The following is a 20,624-nucleotide window of genomic DNA, read 5'->3' as shown; positions in this document are numbered from 1 at the left end:
GAATGTCTGCTTCCTCAGGTATCCTCTGCACTGTTTTTCCTGTCAGTTCTCATCTTAAGTAAAAAACCTGCCGGGATTTTGCTTTATCAGGAAAAGCAATGCTGGGCTTCACCTCTCTCTTCTGAGAAATCCATATAGGTGATCTTTCTGTGTAAAGGTTGTGACACTGCATGAAGACACTAGGATTGTTGAAAATACATGCAGTGGTTTTGCAGCCCCAGGTCTGAAGTTTGAATATCTTAGTCTGAGTAATGCCTTGTTGCAGAGATTCTTTTCCATACCTTCAATTACTTAAAATTATGCTGTTCTTTATATCTTTCTAATTGTTCTTTGTGATGATGGTAGGAAAACCAGAACTCTACACAGTGTCCAAGATCTCAGCATGCAATTGATTTACCTAGTGATAAAGCTGATGCATTTTGTTCTGTTCACTTAGAATCACAGAATTGTGTAAACTGGGTAAGACCTCTCAGAGTCCAACTATCATACAACTCTACCCAAGTCTGTTGCTAAGCCATGTCTCTTAGCACCACATCTTTATCTTTTAAACCCTTCCAAGGATGGTGATTCAACCACCTACCTGGCACACCTATTCCATTGTTTAATAACGCTTTCGCTGAAGGTTCTTCTAATATGCAATCTGAACCTCCTCTGGTACAACTTGAGGCCATTTCCTCTTGTCCTGTCACTTGTTATTAGGGAGAAGAGAGTGACAGCCACCTTGCTACAACCTCTTTTCAGATAGTTGTCAAGAGCAATTAGGTTTCTTCTCAGCCTTTTCTACCAACTAAAACCCCCAGTTGGACCAGATCATAGAATCAATAAGGTTGGAAAAGACCTCAGAGATCACCAAGTCCAACCTGTCACCCAACACCTCATGACTAACCCCTCATTGTTTCTAATTTATCTGCAATGAATTTTGCCATTTTACTGTCTCATGAGAGTCATGAGTTGCTTCTTGCATTTTCCTTCTCCAAACAGAAAATAAAAATTATCCTTATTCTGTACTAGCTATCTGATTAATTCATGTGCAGGAAGTACTCCAGGAAGTGAATATTGTTATTTCTTGTTTTCTGTATCACAGTGTAGTTGTAGCAGTAACAATTTTTTTATAGACAGCTTTTAACACTTGGACTACATGACACTGAATTCTGGTTTCCTATTATTGTGCAATTCTTTAGACTTAGCATATAGTTAATGATGAATTATATAATTTTGATATAATTGCTCTTGTGCTCATGTTTAAATATACTGCAAGTTGTCTGTGCCATGTACAAAACATACCACTAAAAGGATGCAGGGCATCTAAAATAGGTCAGAGCTACAAATCACTGTTCTACAACTTTTCCTGTTATGTGTGTTATGCAATCCCTGCCTTCCCTCCAAAGAAAAGCTGATGTATAGTGAATAAGTAAAAATATGCCTGTGATTTTTGAAGGTAAAATAATGAGACCCAATTTTTGAAATGTTCACATTTCATACTCCTTTGAAGTCCTGCTTGACAAGTACTTCTGGAGGAAAAACAGCAATCCAGAAGATTTTGCTAACCTTGATGCAATCCAGTTGACCTCTCTCTTGAAGTACATGTATTTCACATGCATCCCTACATAGGTCATTTATATTTTAATGTATAGAAAACTTACTTGGTTATAGATATCACAGCCTTAAAGATGTAGGGACTAAATACCTGAAGATATATTTGGGTACCTAAATAATTTTTTTTCCAGCTATACTTAGACAAGTATAGGTAACACCTTTCCTCGTACACCTACATTGTCAGGATCCTTCTGTGCTTACACCAGAAGCACTGCAAATTGTTGTAGATGAAGACTGTTTATGCCTATTTTGTGTGCATTTCTTTTTTTTCTAACAGAAAATTAATCAGTTTACTCATCATTTACTCTGCTTTGAACAGCAGTTCAGGAAATGACAGGGTATTTACTTCATTCTGCTGTCACTTGAAGAAATTCATGATAGTAAACTAAGTGTTGGGAAACTGTCTTATTTCAGAAAATAACAGTTTTCTATTTAGAAGGCTTTCAGAGAAGTTTTGAAGACCAGATACTTTTGGAGAACAATTTGAAATGTATTAAATTCACCAGAGGTTCTAACATTTACTTGTTAGAAATTATTTTGCAAGACACCGTTTACATGAAAGTAGATGCAATTGCACTGGCCGTTTACTGTGTATTTTTCTTATGACTTTGTGTGGTGCTATCACAGTGAATGACTGGTTGACAGGGTTTTTTAAGACAGCTTGCAGTGACCATATGACTTCTGATCTGAAATTCAGATTTCCCATTTGGTAAGATAGAAAATAGCTTTCTAATAGACTGTAGTTTTAATAGGTAGGGTGTACATCACAGCTACTTGCTGTAAAATATGGTGGTTGTATTTTTAAAAATAAATAACTCACTACATCAGATATATTTTCTTCTATTCAAAAAAGTCTTTTCCTGACTCTTTGCAGAGCTGCAGGTTATATGCAACAAAACACTTAAGAGTATTACTGAGAGCAAATGTAGAATTCTTCAGCAACTGGGGGATTGAGTTACTGGTGACCCAATTACACGACAAAAATAAAACCATTTCTTCTGAGGCACTTGATATTCTAGATGAGGCATGTGAAGACAAGGTGAGCATCCTTTTTCGTTTTCAACCTCTTCTTGGTATGCTGCTCTGTAAGCCATTTCCCACCACTTCCTCCAGTAATGAAGTAAAGGTATGCAGGAAGCTACTGGTGATTTCCTTTCTTGATTGTCATTAATGGACTTCATAATAGTTCATAGACACCACCACCCCTCCCTTGCTGAAAATACCACAGTATTAATGACAGGAAAATGTAGGCTTCTGGATTATGCCTACTTTTAAATATGAATTCAGACTAGTTCACCTGTTTTGACCATTGTTTTCCATGAAGTAATATTTAATGACAGAAAATACCTGAAGTGGATGTTAGGATGAGGTTAATGCTGTTTGATAATTCCTATTATGAAATGCTTGCTGCTTCATTGCTAGCAGATTGTTATAATTGTCATCTTCAGCATTATGTAATGCTCATTATATTCCTTATGCATTTTTAATCATTTTAGGCCAATCTTCATGCTCTTATCCAAATGAAACCAGCTCTTTCTCATCTTGGGGACAAGGGTTTACTTCTACTACTAAGGTAAATGTTGAATGTGCTGTTTGACTTTACACTGGAAACAACTGTTGTTTTCATTCAAACTATGTGATTTAAGTGGAGTACTAATGATCTGTTGTTACTTTACAGATTTCTGTCCATTCCAAAGGGGTTTTCATATCTAAATGAAAGAGGTTATGTAACAAAACAAATGGAAAAGTGGCAAAAGGTAATGCTAAAAATAGCATACTTGATATTGGGAGGAATAAGGGTGTGAATATATAGCTTTAGAAGGTTAAAGATATTTGCATATTTATATACATTTATTGCTAAAACAAGTACATTTATTGCCTCAGTGACTTAATGATTTTGTTGAAAAAGATTGACGGGGCTTAAGAGTTTCAGAGATCCTCTCTACATGAAAGCTTTTGATTACATATGCCTTTTGCATACTCTTGTTATTTCAGCAGCCATTTCGGAATCATGACTTCTCTAGGAGTAGTGAAATATGTGGAGGTCTTTTGAGATTTATCAGGTTAAATCAGATGTGCAATATTTTCCACTTCTTTAACAAATTCAGTGAAATAATTACAGAATCAATGGCTGACTCTGCAGACTCATTGTACTCAGTGTAGTAATTTTTGTGAGCCTCATCTTCAGATCATAAAGAAATTCATACTTCCTTAAGGGGAACTGACTTCCTTCCTTATAAAGTACCATACTATAAAAACATAAAACATTAAATGTTGTGTCAACCTTTACCATGTCTTCTTGTAGGAATATAACTTAAAGTATGTTGAACTGATTGAAGAGCAACTCAATGAAGCACTTACAACATACCGCAAACCTGTTGATGGGGATAACTATGTTCGTCGGAGCAACCAAAGGTAAGATGTGGGAAACAGTGTCTGGGCGTAAGCTGGTGGAACTGATTTAGAGAGCTTGGCATGGCATTGCCTGAGGATGACAGTGCTAGTGGGAGTGTTTACACTATTCCTGGGAACACTGAGAGCAAGTTGCTGAGGGGCTTGGAACACAAGCCCTATGAGGAGAGACTGAGGGAGCTTGGATTGCTTAGCCTGGAGAAGAGGAGACTCAGGGATGACCTTATTGCTCTCTAGAGCTACCTGAAGGGGGGTTGTAGTCAGGCGGAGGTTGGTCTCTTCTCCCAGGCAACCAGTACCAGAACAAGAGGACACAGTCTCAGGCTGCGCCAGGGGAGGTTTAGGCTGGAGGTTAGGAGGAAGTTTTACACAGAGACAGTGATTGCCCACTGGAATGGGCTGCCCGAGGAGGTGGTGGGGTCGCTGTTGCTGGGGGTGTTCAGGACAAGGCTTGACAGGATGCTTGGTTGCGTGGTTTAGTTGATTAGGTGGTGTTGGATGATAGGTTGGACACGATGATCTTGAAGGTCTCTTCCAACCTGGTTTATTCTATGTATTCTAGGTATTCTATTCTATTCATATCTGAAACGTTTGTACACCATTGCATGCAATGAGAGAAACAAACAGGATGAACTGGAAGTGTTGATCAGTTCCCAGATCTATGATATTATTTGTATTAGCAGGACTTGGTGGGATGAGTCCCACAACTGGACTTCTGGCATAGTGGACTACAGGCTTTTAAAGAGGGGTAGGGAGGGGTAAGTTAATCTGTAAATTAATGGTGGTGTGGTTGAGAGCCTGTGGTTGAAGATCAGGGGAATGGGAGACAAGAGAGATAATGTAATGGGTGTCAGTTACTGATTACTCAGGTGTGATATTAGCACGAGTGATTTATTTATTTAGACAATTAGGAGAAGTTTCTGGATTTCCCTTGCCCTTATGGAAAATATCTATTTCCTGGATACCAGCTTGGAATACCATAATGCTGTGACAAGCAGGTCCTGGAAATACTTGAAGTTTGTAGGAGGTAACTTCTTGTGACTTCTAGTCAGCCAACTAGAGAAAGGCTTGTGGAAGATGCAATGTTAGGTGGTCATGAAATTGTTGAGGTTAAAATGTTCAATATAATGAGGGAAAAAAAGACATGGAGCTATTTAGTAAGTATGCTGGGAATCTGGATTTGAAGGTCCAGGAGTGCTGGTCAGTTTAAGAACCACCTTTTAACAGCACAGGAACCAGCAATCCCATTATGTCATAAGTCAAGCAAGGAGAGGACCAGCTTGGCTGAACAGGGACTACGTTATGGAGGTCAAGAGGAAAAAGAAATTGTGTGATCTTTGGAAGCAAAAGTCATGCTTTGCAGTAAGATTGTAGAGCTGTGGTTTGTATATGCAGGGAGAAGACAATGAAGGCCAAAGCTAAGAGTTGAAAATGGCTAGTGTTGTGTCAGATAACAAGAAGGTCTTTGAAGTGCGGTAATAGTAAGAGGAGCTCTAAATAAAACATCAAACTGATGTTTGTTGAGAGTGGTCACCTACTGGGGATGAAGAAAATCAGAGCCTTTCAAAGGTTGTGGGTTTTTTGCCTCAGTCTTTCATGGTATTGATAAACCTTGAGCTGCCTGGTCCCAAGTTGCTGGACAAGAGTGGCAACAGTGATGTTAAGTTTATGGATATTGAAGTATCAGCTGAATGCTCACAAGTTCATGGGGCCTGATGGGATCCATTCCAGAGCAGTGAAAGGGCTAGCAGATGTTATAGTAGGACCCCTCTCAGTCATCTACTAGAGGTCTTGGGAGTCTGGGGAGGTCTGGAAGCTAGCCAGTGGTAACTGCTGTTTACAAGAAGGATGTGAGGGAAGACCCAGGAAACTACAGACCTAGAAGACCCAGAAGACAGACAGAAACTGCATACCCAGAAGTTAGTTTGACTTCAGTTCCTGGAAAAATTACGGAGAAGGTCAGTGGATAATTTGAAAGGCATTTAAAGCCATGCAGTCATCAGTCGCAGTCAACATGGGTTCACAAAGGGAAAATCCTGTTTAAATAACTTGATACCCCTCTATGGTAAGGTTTCTGGGCTTTAGTAAGGCTTTTGGTGCTGTCGCCCACAGCATCTGTTGGCACAAGTTGTCCATCTGTGGGATGAATAGGTTTGCACTGAGTGAAGAACTGGCTGAAGGGCAGAGCTCAAAACGTGGCAGTGAATGAGGCTACTTATGACTCGTCACCAGAAGTTCTTCTCAGGGCTCAATTCCTGGGCTTCTTTTGTTCAGTAAATTTATCAGTGGTTTGGATGCAGGTGTTGAATGCACTGTTAACAAGTCATAGAATTGCAGAATGGCAGGGGTGGGAAGGAACCTCCAGAGATTGAATCCAGCCCCCCTGCAAAGTGGGACCACTTAGGGCAGGTCGCACAGGACCTCATCCAGGTGGGTTTTGAAGATCTTCTGAGAAGAGATTCTATGCCCTCTCTGGGCAGCCTGTTCCAGTGCTCTGTCACCCTTAAAGAACAAAAGGGTTTTTTCTCATCTGACATGGAATTTCCTGTGATTGAGTTTGTGTCCACTGCCCTTTATCCTCTCAATGAATATAACTAAAAAGAGTCTGGGTCCCTCCTCCCAAAAGCCACCCTTCAAATAGTTGTAGATACTCATAAGGTACCCTCTGAGCCTTCTCCTCTCCAAACTAAACAGTCCCATGTCTCTCAGTATTTCCTCATAAGAAAGGTACTCCAGGCCCTTAATCATCCTTGTAGCCCACTGTTGAACTCTCTCCAGTACTTTCCTACCTGTCTCGAACTTGGGAGCTGAGAACTGTACATAGAATACATAGAATAAACCAGGTTGTAAGAGACCTTCAAGATCATCACGTACAACCCATCAACCAATCCAACACCACCTAAACAACTAACCCATGGCACCAAGCACCCCATCAAGTCTCCTCCTGAACACCTTCAATGATGGCAACTCCACCACCTCCCTAGGCAGCCCATTCCAGAGGGCAATCACTCTCTCTGTATAGAACTTCTTCCTAACATCCAACCTAAACCTCCCCTGGTGCAGCCTGAGACTGTGTCCTCTTGTTCTGGTACTGGCTGCCTGGGAGAAGAGACCAACATCCGTCTGTCTACAACCTCCCTTCAGGTAGTTGTAGAGAGTAATAAGGTCACCCCTGAGTCTCCTCCAGGCTAAGCAACCCCAGCTCCCTCAGCCTCTCCTCATAGAGCTTGTGCTCCAAACCCCTCACCAGCTTTGTTGCCCTTCTCTGGACTCGTTCCAGCAAGTCAACATCCTTCCTAAACTGAGGGGCCCAGAACTGGACACAGTACTCGAGGTGTGGCCTAACCAGTGCAGTGTACAGGGGCAGAATGACCTCCCTGCTCCTGCTGGCCACACTGTTCCTGATGCAGGCCAGGATGCCATTGGCCTTCTTGGCCATCTCGGCACACTGCAGGCTCATGTTCAGCCTACTATCCACCAGTACCTCCAGGTCCCTTTCTGCCTGGTTTCTCCCCAGCCACTCTGACCCCAGCCTGTAGCTCTGCATGGGGTTGTTGTGGCCAATGTGCAGAACCCGGCACTTGGATGTGTTAAATCTCATGCCATTGGACTCTGCCCGTCTGTCCAGCCTGTCGAGGTCCCTCTGCAGAGCCTCTCTACCCTCCAGCAGATCAACTCCTGCCCCCAGCTTGGTGTTGTCCACAAATTTACTGATGATGGACTCAATGCCCTCATCCAGATCATCAGTAAAGATGTTAAAGAGCATGGGTCCCAGCACTGATCCTTGGGGCACACCATATTCCAGATGTGGTCTGCCTCGGGCTGAGACTTACAATGATATGAAACTGTTTCATGCTGTTGACTCTTTGGAGAGACAAGAAGCCTTGCAGAGGGATCTAGATAGATTGGAGCATGGGGCAGTGATAAATGGGATGTAACTTAACAAATCCAAATGCTGGATTCTGCACCTAGGTTGGAGTAGTACCATGAACAAGTATAAACTGGGAGAGGAATGGCTGGAGAGCAGCTCTACAGAAAGGGATCTGGTCGTGGTAATGAGCAGCAGACTCAGTATGAGTCAACAGCGTGCTCTGTCAGTTTGAGGGGCAAGCAGCATCCTGAATTGCATAATCAGCCAGTCATAAGAGGTCATTACCAATGTATTCAGTGTTGGTGCAGCCTCACCTTGAATATTGTGTGCAGTTGTGGGGGCCATACAACTTAAAAAAACAATGTGTGAAGGTCCTTGAATATGTCCAGAGGGCAACAAAGTTGACAAAAGGGCTATAAGGAGTGTTCTGCAAGGAGTGACTGAGGACTTGAGACATGCCTAGTTTGGAGAGAAGGAGGCTGTGCCTGTGATCTCTTTTGCTCTCTACAGCTTCCAGAAGAGGGGAAGTAGAAAAAGATGGTGATCTCTTCTCCCTGGTATCCACTGGTAGGGTGTGGGGCTTGTTCAAACCTGGTCCAGGGAAGGTTCAAATTGAACATTAAGACTAATTTTTTTTGCTGAGGGAGTACTCAAACACTGGAACAGACTTGCTAGAAAAGTAGTCTATGCTCTAGGCCTGTCAGTGTTAAGAGGCATTTGGACAGTGCCCTTAGTAACATGCTTTAACTTTTGATCAGCCCTGAACTGGTCAAGCAGCTGGGCTCGATGATTGTTGTAGGTCCCTCCCAACTGAAACAGTCTATAAATTCTCTAGAAGAATCATCTTGGTCTTAAACTCAAGAGTAACTCATTGCACTGCAGTGTAATTTCCAATGTAAATGACAGAGTGTCTGAAAGCATCACTTCTCTTTTTGCCAGATTACAGCGACCACACGTCTACCTGCCAGTTCACCTATATGGCCAACTGGTGCACCATAAAACAGGCTGCCATTTGCTGGAGTCTCAGGTGAGGATAATAAGTATTAATAACTTGAAAAGTTTTAAAGATTACTGCAACCTTTTTAAAGTGTGTTTTAAAAGAGATAGCATTTGAACAGTCATTAAGTTGATTGTGAAAGTTTCAAATTATATGGAATCAAAAAGCTGTGAAGACAGTCTTTGCCATCTAATCTCACGTAAAATTCCTTCCTCATACTGGAATATCAAAGAAATACATTGCAGTATTTTTCTTAAAATGGCCAGCAAAATCTGAGAATGGAAAGCAGCTCACTAATAGAAATAACTTACCAGTTTGTGTGGCTAAATTGTATATTGACAGAAATGTGAAGATGAGGGAATAAAATCTTTTTCCAATACCCTGAAAAGCTAAAAATCCAAACCCTAAGCCAGTTCATAGCTGCTTAAATGAGTTCACTTTTAATGTGAGTTTGCAAGATGATGTAACGAACTTTTCAAGTATAGTTGAGGAGAAAGCTTATATATTGCACGGTGCTAGTCTGCTTAAGCTGTTCTTCTTCTAAAATCGGAATTAACTTGATGCTGTCAGTGGTAACATTAAAATTCTTGACTTGCGTTAGCATCGCTGTTAATTTATGCTTATTATTCTAGAACTACCACTGTTTATCTTACAGTGCATATTAAAATTCATGCTTTACCTTCTATTAGAAATGCAACATAACTTGTTTGAGGGCTGCTTTTGATTTTTAATGAAGTAATTTGGTTTTTTCCTTCTGTTTTTCTTCTTTAGAGTATTGTTACAGATCTAAGTTACACTGTTCGTTCACCAGTGCTGGATAAGTGGGAAGGAATTAAGCAGCTGAAAGCAGCCCTTTGGGCCTTGGTTAGTAATAGATTTGCAAACTTTTTGCAGATGTTTGAGTTCTGGTGTGATTCTTAATGCTGAAATAACTAAGCAAAATTTTTTTCAAGTTGGCATTCTGTAACCTAACCAGACTTGCAGTTGAAAATGTTTCACTGAATGTTTTTTTTGTTCTGAGGTTTTTTAATAGTCACTCTGTCAGGGTTTTATTAGTTTTTTACAAATTAAAAGAAGAAATAGGCACATGTAGCAGCAATGTTAGCTTGGAAACAGTAGTTACAAGTTCTTGTTACCTGATTTTAATGTATTTACTGCAGTGGTCTAAAATTCAGTGTTTCTGGAAGAAGGCTGGCTGCTGCTGTTGATGTATGTGAATATATACATCACAGCCCTGGTACTTCGAATAGACAAAAATCTAGCATCTGTGCCTATTTAACCTATGTTGCTAAATTTACTTTGCCACCTCAGTTGTTTGTCTGCTTCTTTCTTGTCTTCCCCAAAGTTTATTTTAGTAAATTTATCCAAAGTTGCTATTACTGGCATACATTGTAGGTGTGTAATAAAATGTAAGAGGAATCTAAAACGAGTAAACCAAGATCATACTTCTGGCTGTAGTAGAACTGGTAAGACAACATACAGTAGTTAACTGTGTGCTGTTTTAGGTGTTATATGTAGCGTGATGAGTAATCTTTTGGCTTTGACTGGGAATGCCAAGTAGGGTGCTCGAATCTGATTGCTTTGAGAAGATAACATCTTGAAACTGTACTAATAACAAACAAAAATGTCAAAAGCTGATAGTGCTGCACATCACATATAAATCAAAACTTACTTGACAAACTTTTATTCCAGGGCAATATTGGATCGTCAAATTGGGGTCTTAACTTACTTCAAGAGGAGAATGTAATTCCTGATATAATGGCACTTGCCCAACATTGTGAAGTTCTCTCTGTTAGAGGGTATGTATTATCTCATTTATATGTAAAAATTTACACATGATAGTTACCATAGGTTTTCAGGTAGCCTTGCCTATTTGACTTGAGTACTATTTTGCTCTGACTTGGAAATCAGTTATTAAGATCATTGATGATTAAAGTATCAATCTCAGTTGTAGAATTGAATAGGAAGTCTGGAAGATCATGCAGTAAGCAAATGAAACCTATGAAAAGAGATACATATTACTTTTCTGCTTTTTAGAAAGACTAAATATTTGGTACATCTGTTTTCTCTGAAATCTCTTAAAGCATAAATAAATGGTCTTTTGCCTAATATTGCTAAATATCGTTAATACTTGATTTTGGGGATTGCTTCTGTTTATGTGGTTGGGCTTTCTTTTAATGTCACTTTCCTGCTTTATGTAGAAGTAAAAAGCCACTTGGCAGTTTTGTGTAGTTTATGCTGAATTGGTTTGAAACTTATTTTCAAAAGAAATTGGATGCTATGTTTTTTGCTCATTATTTCTGTGTATGCATCAAATACAGAACCTGTGTCTACGTGCTTGGTCTAATAGCCAAAACTAAACAAGGATGTGACATTTTGAAGCATTACAACTGGGATGCAGTGAGACACAGTCGTAGGCAGCCTTGGCCAGTGGTCCCTGATGACATGGAGCAGCTTTGCAATGAACTTTCTTCTATACCCAGCACTCTTAGCTTGAATTCCGAGTCGACCAGTTCTAGGCATAATAGTGAAAGTGAATCTGCTCCTTCAAGTAAGTGACCACAACCACAAAACAATAAAAAACAGAACACCTCTAAACCCACCACAAAACTGTTTTGATGTTCTTAGCAGCCTGTTGTCAGGATGAGGTTCAAGCAAGTTATGTAAAGGTTTTATTGCAGGAAAGAATAGTGCAAGAATAGTGCAAGCAAGGAGAGAGTTCTGTGCATTCAAAGAGATGCAGACAATTGAGAGGGAGGAGAACAACGTCTTAGGTTCACATTTGATGTAGAAGTAAGAAATGTACTAGTTAAGTGACAGCAACTTGCCAGAATACTCAGCAGAAGTATGCATGCTTTGATATAAAGATACGTTTTCTTGGTTGTCCCTCAGAGGAATATTCCAGAATATAAATACATGTATTCTATGTGTACATACACACAGAGAGTATGGCTGTATTTAAGTTCATATATATATTGTGAATATTTAATGCATTTTAATTTTGCTATCGATACTTGGAATTTAAATCCAGAAATATATTTATATGTTGTTGAAGGAGTGCATTGATTGTAATCCTAGCAGCTGGGTATTTACACTGCAGTAAGATAGTGTGAGTTGTGTTTCAAAGCAATGAGACCTTCAGCTCAAGTACTCAAGATTCTTTATTTACACTACTGATTTCTGCTGAAAAACTGTTAAATTTAAATTGTAGTAAATCAGCAATAGCTCTCACTTTTTCATAGAATTGCTCGCTTTTTCTCAGCACAGTTTATATGCTTTGAAGCAATGTCCATTTTCAATGACAAAGTCTCATATAATTCCAGGTATGTTCATCATGGAGGATGACCGTTTTGGTAGTACTTCCACTAGTACATTTTTCCTAGATATTAATGAAGATGCAGAACAAGTACTCTATGACAGACCTGGACCTTCAAAGGACAAAGACCGTAGTCCCTTTCCTTTCTTTTCTTCTAGCAGACTTGTGAAAAATCGCATTCTAAACTCTCTTACTCTACCTAATAAAAAACACAGAAGTAGCAGTGATCCAAAGGGAGGAAAGCTGACATCATCTGACAGTAAATCAGCCTCTAGGCGAAATCGTACAGTAACAGAACCTTCAAGTAGCATAGATTTTCCTGCTGGGGAAGAGTTCAACCCTGTTTTCAAAGTTCCTAAAATCCAGACTTTAAGATTAGAAACTTCCTTTGTTGGAAGTAAGCACATGGAAGATACTGATAGCACACCAAGTATTGGAGAGAATGATCTGAAGCTGCCAAAAGGTCTTGGAAATGAAATTCACCGGGAAAACACAAGCAGAGAAAGGCTGATAGGGGATGGTACTACGCAAACACATTTCAAAAGTCGTAGTTTAAGCTTTAATACAGATACCACAACAAGTGGTATAAGCTCAATGAGCTCTAGCCCTTCAAGGGAGACTGTAGGTGTGGACACTACAAATGTAGATACTGACTGTGGAAGTTTGAGTACTGTGATAAGCACAAAGACAGTTAAACCAAGTCACTGTTCAACACCACAGTCTAACCACCTGCCTCTCTCAAAATCCAACTCTGTATCCCTGGTACCACCTGGGTCTTCCCATACACTTCCCCGAAGAGCCCAGTCTCTTAAAGCTCCTTCTCTTGCTACGATAAAAAGTCTTGCTGACTATAACTTTAGCTACACAAGTTCTCGAGATGCCTTTGGCTATGCTACACTAAAACGCTTGCAACAGCAGAGGATGCATCCTTCACTGTCACACTCAGAAGCCCTGGCATCTCCAGCAAAGGATGTGCTATTTACTGACACTATTACCATGAAGTCTGGCAGCCTGGATTCTCGCTTAACCCCAAGCCGGTAAGAGATTATGTGCTCATTTCTTGCTTGAAAAGAGAAAGATATGTTCATTATTAAATTGCTATTCTGTTTGTTCCAATCTCACCTAAAAGTGACAGTTGTTGCAGAATGATTCATAACTTCACTAAAAGCTCTATCAATATTAGGGGAATAATATATTAATATGAGAATTCTCAGCTTTTTCAGTGCTGTCAGAAGCCCAGCTTTCAGAGCTGTGCTCAGCCCAGCCCCCTTAATACTGTTAATGACAAAAGAAAATGCTTCCTTTTACGTGTTTTAATATTTGAATGCAATTACATTTCTAACATTACTAGAGTTGCAGTTGCACAAAATTGCCCATGTCAGAGCCATACTTAACAAGAGAATTTTCTGAATTTCACTTGGTGAGTTTTTAGGATGGAGACTCCCGCCAGTATGCTATATTTAGTTCAAAGTGACTTTTAGGCCAATGATGAGATGCTGATACCACTGATAAGAGTGTCAGTTTGGCTTCTTAGCTACAACAGAACAAAGATTTTACTCATGGCATTTATTTTTAGATAGCGGTGTCACCTCTTTATTTTTGAGAAATATTAGATGTTCTGAAGGCTAATTGGATGGTTACATAACATATCTAGCTCATGACATTGACACTGTTCCTGGCAGCAACTCTCAGTGCATAACAGCTTCCTCTTAAAACCTCTTCTACCGATTTTTTCCTTTCAAATCATCTTTTGGCAAGTACATTGGATTTTCACATTGTTACTGAAGAGGAAGAGACACTTCCTATCTCTCTTTTTGCCTAAGCATCCTCCCTCAGATGAGAGGAAGGGGAAAAGCTACCAGTAGTCTGCTCACTTCATAGAACAGCAAGCCCCTTAACTGCACACCACATACCAAGTTGAGTGTATATAGTGCCTGCTTATTACTATGCATTTTTGTTCTGGTTAAGTTCAGCATGAATTTGTTGATACTTTCTCTGGGTTCTACAAAGGTGCCATAAAAGACAAGTTTTGCTCCCTCTGTTCAATTAAGTTAGAACTAGACTTGAGTGTGTTGATGAGGAAGGATTTGGTACTTGGGCTGCACTTTCAGTGGAAATTGTAAATGCTGTTCCTTGCTCTGTCACTGGTTTCTTGTGCTAATGCATGAAAAAAGTCAGTGTCATTTTACTGGCAGTAGTAACATACCATTCCTTGCAGCCTTGCTGTAATGGACTTTGATCTTGAGGCTCTGTGTGCAATGTTAACGCTGACAGTATTCTGGTACTTGGCTGTTCATTGTCTCTTATGTCCGTGGTTAGTTAGGCTCAAGGATTTGAGCTGACCTGTTTAATGTTGTGCTGAAATGGCTGAAGTGCTTTTATATATGGGAAGGTTAAAACATTGCCAGTGTAAATCTTAGATTATTTTGGTTCCTAATACAATCTTCTAGTGGTCACAGCTGAGCATCTGCAGTGAACAATATGGTCATTTCATTTCTGAGTATACTACTGCTTGCAGCTAAATACTGCTCTTAACTGCTGTTTAAGTAATGAATTGAAAATTAATACTTTGTTCCTTTTGTCTGACAAGGCAGTATTTCTCTGAGTCTTCAGAAAGTTTCTTTGATTTGTGCTTCAGTCGCATGTTCATACCAGCTATCATCTGTGAATTGATTTTTGAGATATTCTTAGTTATTTTCATTCAAAATGTTCGAAAAGCTTAATTCTTAGCGTAAGTTGTGTTATGAGGGTAGATTTTCCACCTTCCTGTTTAAACTGAAAATGTTAATGTGCATGTCTGAAATCCTTACCATGGCCTTTGCCCTGTCATCTCTAGACATACTTCTTTGGAAACATCGTAGTGTTTATCACTGCTAATGATATATCTGTTAGCATTTCCAGGAGACAGAGCGGCAAGTGTCTAGGATTAATACTTCTATCTTTAATTATACGTTGATGAACTTCTAGAATGCAGTTTGTAACTTTTGGGGGTTTAGTCTCACTTAGATTTTGATTGGAATAGAGCTTTTCGATCCAGTTGTTAACCTGACACTGCCAGAGCTACCACTAAACCATGTGCCACATCTATACATCTTGTAAACACCTTCAAGGATGGGTGACTACACCACTTCCTGGGCAGCCTGATCCAGTGCTTGATAGCCCTCTTGGTGAAGCAGTGTTCAATCTCTCTTGGTGTAATTTGATCCTGTTTCCTCTTACTTGAAGTGTGTCTTGACTTTTAAGTCCTCTGCCACTGTCATTAGCATTGGTCAGAACTAATTAGTAGGAAGAAAACAATTGATAGTGAATAATTCGTGGTATGTGCATTCACATCACACAATAATGTCTTGAGCCTTACGTGGTCAAACATAATTTTATCTCAGTATAAATCTTTTGACTTGTCAGGGATAAAGAAGACTTTTTTTAATTGCCCATGTAAACCAAACAATTACAGGTGGAAAGTTAAGAAATCAAATGATTACTTTACCTCCCAATATATAATAATTTGCAGTAATGTAGAAAAATGCACTGTTCCTCTACCATGTCTTGTTTTACTAAAGGCTTCGGTCCACTGTGTATAGAGCATCTACACAGCTGATTAGCAGAACAGGCTGTATTGATTTTTTTCTTCTTAATCTTCAATGAGAAGTAAAATGACAGATGACCACATGTGAAGTTGCCATCATCAGGACTCTGCTCAGCCCTGGGGACTTGTCCTCCAGCCTCCTGTCTCATTTTCCAAACCTATTTTTTTCATTGTTCCTTGGGCTCAAGCATTGTGTTTGCAGGGATGTGCCTAATTAGCTTTGAGTTTGTGAACATCAAGGGAAGGAAGGTTCAGTGTATAGGTGCATTTCAAAATAAGGCAGTCAGCAGTTTAAAATCTTGAATCTTTACTGGCCATGCATGGGCTGTAAATCTTTGAAGCCATGCAAACTGGAGAAACTACGTGATTTTGCAGTTGGCAGCTCCTCAAGCAGAAGTTCTATCCTGCAATCTTTAAAATCTGTGTCTCTAAGCTTTTTGAAGAAAATATTTTTATCCAAGGAACTGCCAGATTCTGCAATACTGTATGAGAAGAATATGAGACAGAAATGAAACAATGACTATAGCTGTAATTGTGACAGAGTATCAAGCTCTGGGTTCAAAAGCAGGAAGATGAGGATAATCTTTGTGTCAACACTCAGTCTTACTTTGATGCTCCATAATGAAAGATTTACCAAGATTGTGACTAGCTACTATTTCAATTACAGGTTCATGAAAGCTTTAAGTTATGCTTCATTAGATAAAGAAGATTTACTGAGTCCTATTAACCAAAACACACTTCAGCGTTCCTCTTCTGTTCGCTCCATGGTTTCTAATGCTACGTATGGTAGCTCTGATGATTACATTGGACTTGCTCTACCAGTGGATATTAATGAAATATTTCAGGTATGTATGTGGTAACTTGTGAGGTTCATTTGCATTTCATACTGAAAGGTATGCATTGTCATCAGAATATGTTAGATCTAGAGAAATCAGGAAAAACAGATCAACTTGCAAGGAATGCGTTTTGGAGAAGGAAGGGTTTCACTTCTAACTTTGTTTGCAGAAAATGTGTAGTCCATTTTGAATTATGATGCAAATAATGACACAAGTTGGGTTAGAAGAACTTCAATCAATCATGGCATAATATGATGTCATAAGTTTTTTTTTAAATTCAAAACTAGTTTTTATGCTAAAATTAGCATAGTCTGTGGACATTCATTAATACCTCTTTAGCCAACTAATTAATGTGGTTGTATATATGCTGTGTTGGGGGATTGGACTAGGTGGCTTCAAGGTGCCTTCCAACTCCCATCATTCTGTGAGTCTGTCATTCTCAGATCGCTTAATTCTCTGATTCTGTGGTCTACCACAAAAGGTGTGTTTAACTGCACATACACTTCATACTACCATGATTCAAAAGTGGTGTATTTGTTTATTTTTATATATATCATTATAGTGTCTTAACCTTATAGATATGTTTAAACCAGATTATTTTTCCTGTTTAACAAATTACCTTCCTCTTTCTGCTTATTTAAAACACATTCCTATCTAACAAACTGCTACATCAGAGACCTTAATGTTCAGTTACTGAATTACTTCCTTTTGTTTACTTAGTCTTTGCTTTTGAAATCTTTATTACTTCCTTACTAATTTTAAAAAATTAAAGGCAAGATTACCCATCATACCCATTTCTAGTCCCTCTTTGTGAAGTGGCTAGTTTTTCTTTCTCCTTCACAGTCTTTGTAGCTTATTCGTTACCTCATTTCTTCTTTCTCAACCTTTTTCTGTTAGAGTTAAGGCATGTTGCCTTTACAGCATCTTACAGGCAACATTTTAGATGGCCCAGTTGTTCTTGCACTCCTCTTCTTCAGTGGTGCAATCATGGACAGGTAACTAACAGCCACTTCTGGGTCCTTGGTTCCCTTGCAGCTTGTCGCCACTGTTACAACATTTACTGACTCTTCATAAGCCTTGTGTAATAATCTTCATTCACAAATATATAGGTTTTCTTTAGTACTTGGGAGCCTGTCTTAAATTCTTCCTTTAATTAGATCTTTTTTCTGAAGCAAAAATACATTTTATTTCCTCATGAAATCTGTTTTCCCTTTATATATGACTGTCACCTTGCTGAGTTCAGTTTTTGCTTGAATATTCCAGGTAAAGGAAACTCCATATTTCCAGAAGAAAACCACACCTCCATTTGATGACCGTGGAGCTAGAGTCTTTGCACCAGATGCAGGAGGTAGCTGTTTGGTACCTCTCTAGAATGTCTCTGTTACTAATTTGTACTATTTTTCTTACTATTTGTTTAGTTTAGTTTAGTTACAGAAAAGGCTGCTTTTAGCTGTTAAGTTTCCACAGCTGTGTTACAGATACAGCCAGCCATTCCTTGTTTCATTTAGCTCAGGATATGTTGGTGTGTTTCAAAGCAACATAAGCTTTATCCTGCTCTAATAAACAAAGAAGGGAAGTCTACGTATCTTTACTGAGCCAATGCTTACCCAAGTTTGATAGTGATAATGCATTAAAGAACATAACTAAATTCAAGATAAGAGTAAATATGTATGTCACTATTGAGCTGTTGCATTTTGAATTCCCTTTCGTTACATGTGAATTTATATGTACCAATAAAAGTGTTAGTTGTGTATTTCATAAAGTAAGTTTTCACTCTTTATGATGTTGGAGCAAAACTAGAAGTGGGTAGATTCAGATCAGATGTCAGGAAGAAGTTCTTCACCATGAAGGTGATGAGACACTGGAACAGGTTGCCTAGGGAGGTGGTAGAAGCCCCATCCCTGGAGAATTTTAAGACCAGGCTGGATGTGGCTTTGAGCAACCTGATCTAGTTTGAGGCATCCCTGCCCATGGCAGAGGGGTTGGAACTAGATGATCCTTGAGGTCACTTCCAACCCTGATGATTCTAGAATTCTATGTTTCCATGACAGTTGGTACTCAGAGGTGGTGGGATGTGGTTCAAGACAATTGCAAGTGCTCTGTTATTGCCTGGATTATTCTGGAATGCACTTCCTTTTTACTCCAGAGTAAGTCTGTAGGGTGTCAATGTGTCTTTTCAGGAGGACAACTGAAAAATAAGACTGAAAACTGGTCCTAAAGTGTATCTGTTGTCTTGCCTCCTCTTTAACTACGACTTTATTACAAGTGCTATGGACATCCAAATAGACACACTTTACTGATACCTTTATTTTCTTTTGTGCCATTAATGTAATTTATAAAGCTAATTTTCCAGAAAATGTGTTTCTGCAGTTTGCTAAGTTCCTGTGTAAAGTAACCCTTCTTCAAAATTTGTGTTTCTTGGTATTTTCCATCGTCTTTCCAGGAAAAAGCCTGTCACCTAAAGTGTCTTTGGCTTGTTTCTGTGTTTCCTCCACTAAGTTAGGTAGCATCTTTTTAATTGTGTTTCTGTGTTTAATTGCTGCTGGTAAGGTGTTAGTGTTACCTGGGTGTGCTATTACTAACGTTGATAAAATGTCAGTATTTACCGCATCATCTTACAGGGTATGTGTACCATATGTATGTTTACAGGATGAATTCTGTCCTTTGCAGTGTTTTTGTTCTGTGATGTTAAGACTCAAAACATGTCTGTTTCCCAAATGCTAGTAATTTTGGGAGCTTAACCACTCAAAAGTTTCAACATCATCACTCTTCCTTGGTTTTATGGGTTTTTTTTCCACGTCCAATTGCTTATCTACAGGTCTTCCATCAGGTACAGGTGATGTTGTCAAAAGCCCCTTTCAGATGCTCCGACAGCAGATCAGTCTCACAGAAATAATGAATACCAGCCGCTCAGATGCCTCCCAGTTTTTAGAGAATACAGAGGATACCGGGCTACAGGAGCACACAGATGAGAACTGCCTTTACTGTGTCTGCATTCAAATACTGGGTTATCAGCCTAACAACAAAGTGAACTCTTCATATAGTCGTACAGGTTAGTATTATTTGTGGAGAATTATGATGAAACTGAATAAGAACACTAAATTTTTAATTGTGCTTAAAATTGATTCATGTGTAATGTTTTTTTCTTACTGACTGTTGACCTTGAAATCAGTTGTCTCTAATATGTTTCTGTGGTCATTTAAAGCTTTTTTATTTCTGTTGGTGTTAGTATGACTATATGTCTGCATATTATTTTACACGCTTCTGAAGAGCATACTACAATACAAAGTTTGAAACCTTGTTTAATACTCAGAATCCATCTCCTGAAAACTGCCGCTTGCTGTCAAACTAGTGAAAAGTCTGACTTAAAATAAGCAAGTCTGTACCATAAAACAAAGTCAAGGAAATCTGAAGAATTTGAATTCTCTCTGTAACTTTTTGGTTTAGTTACCTTCCTTCATATTTTGAGATTCGGGTAAAATTTGGAACTTTTTTCCCTAAATTCCTCTGCAAAGTTTGCAGTTACTTCCCATTTTGTAATGTCTGTAATCAAAAGATAATCCAGTAAAAGCTGTTAGTAGGATTCTCTCCACAATAGTTACATGTTCAGCTAGTATCGCCTAAAGAGTTCTGTGTGCAAGGAGGATGATGTACAAAATGAGATGAGTGGCCTAGAGAGCTGAAGGAATGGCAAATGAACTCCCAACTCTAGTAGTCTTCAAGTATCCTAAATGGAGGCACATAGCCTCTGTGTGGAGGGAGTGGAGGCCATGAACATGTGCTGCAGGAATACAAAGTCCAGTTGAATGTAAGAGGAATCTTTAGAATAGAACAGAATAGAACAGAATAGAATAGAATAGACCAGGTTGGAAGAGACCTTCAAGATCATCGTGTCCAACCTATCATCCAACACCACCCAATCAACTAAACCATGCAACCAAGCATCCTGTCAAGCCTCGCCCTGAACACCCCCAGCGACGGCGACCTCACCACCTCCTCGGGCAGCCCAT

The 20,624-nt window shown here is 39.3% G+C and overlaps 1 protein-coding gene across 1 annotated transcript in view; it reads left to right on the top strand.

Moving 5' to 3' along the window:
- Window positions 1–20,624, top strand: part of RICTOR (RPTOR independent companion of MTOR complex 2) — an 81,822-nt gene that overhangs the window by 54,662 nt on the left and 6,536 nt on the right. Inside the window, exons 23-34 of the mRNA XM_054177919.1 lie at window positions 2,471–2,635; window positions 3,093–3,169; window positions 3,275–3,353; window positions 3,902–4,011; window positions 8,819–8,906; window positions 9,648–9,740; window positions 10,569–10,675; window positions 11,198–11,427; window positions 12,200–13,229; window positions 16,446–16,623; window positions 17,878–17,962; window positions 19,433–19,666. Of these exons, the coding sequence (XP_054033894.1) occupies window positions 2,471–2,635; window positions 3,093–3,169; window positions 3,275–3,353; window positions 3,902–4,011; window positions 8,819–8,906; window positions 9,648–9,740; window positions 10,569–10,675; window positions 11,198–11,427; window positions 12,200–13,229; window positions 16,446–16,623; window positions 17,878–17,962; window positions 19,433–19,666 (2,476 nt within the window). The remainder of the gene's footprint in view (window positions 1–2,470; window positions 2,636–3,092; window positions 3,170–3,274; window positions 3,354–3,901; window positions 4,012–8,818; window positions 8,907–9,647; window positions 9,741–10,568; window positions 10,676–11,197; window positions 11,428–12,199; window positions 13,230–16,445; window positions 16,624–17,877; window positions 17,963–19,432; window positions 19,667–20,624) is intronic.

Source organism: Dryobates pubescens, chromosome Z, assembly GCF_014839835.1.
Source record: "Dryobates pubescens isolate bDryPub1 chromosome Z, bDryPub1.pri, whole genome shotgun sequence".
Lineage (NCBI taxonomy): Eukaryota > Metazoa > Chordata > Aves > Piciformes > Picidae > Dryobates > Dryobates pubescens.
This window is presented reverse-complemented; position numbering and strand designations above follow the sequence as displayed.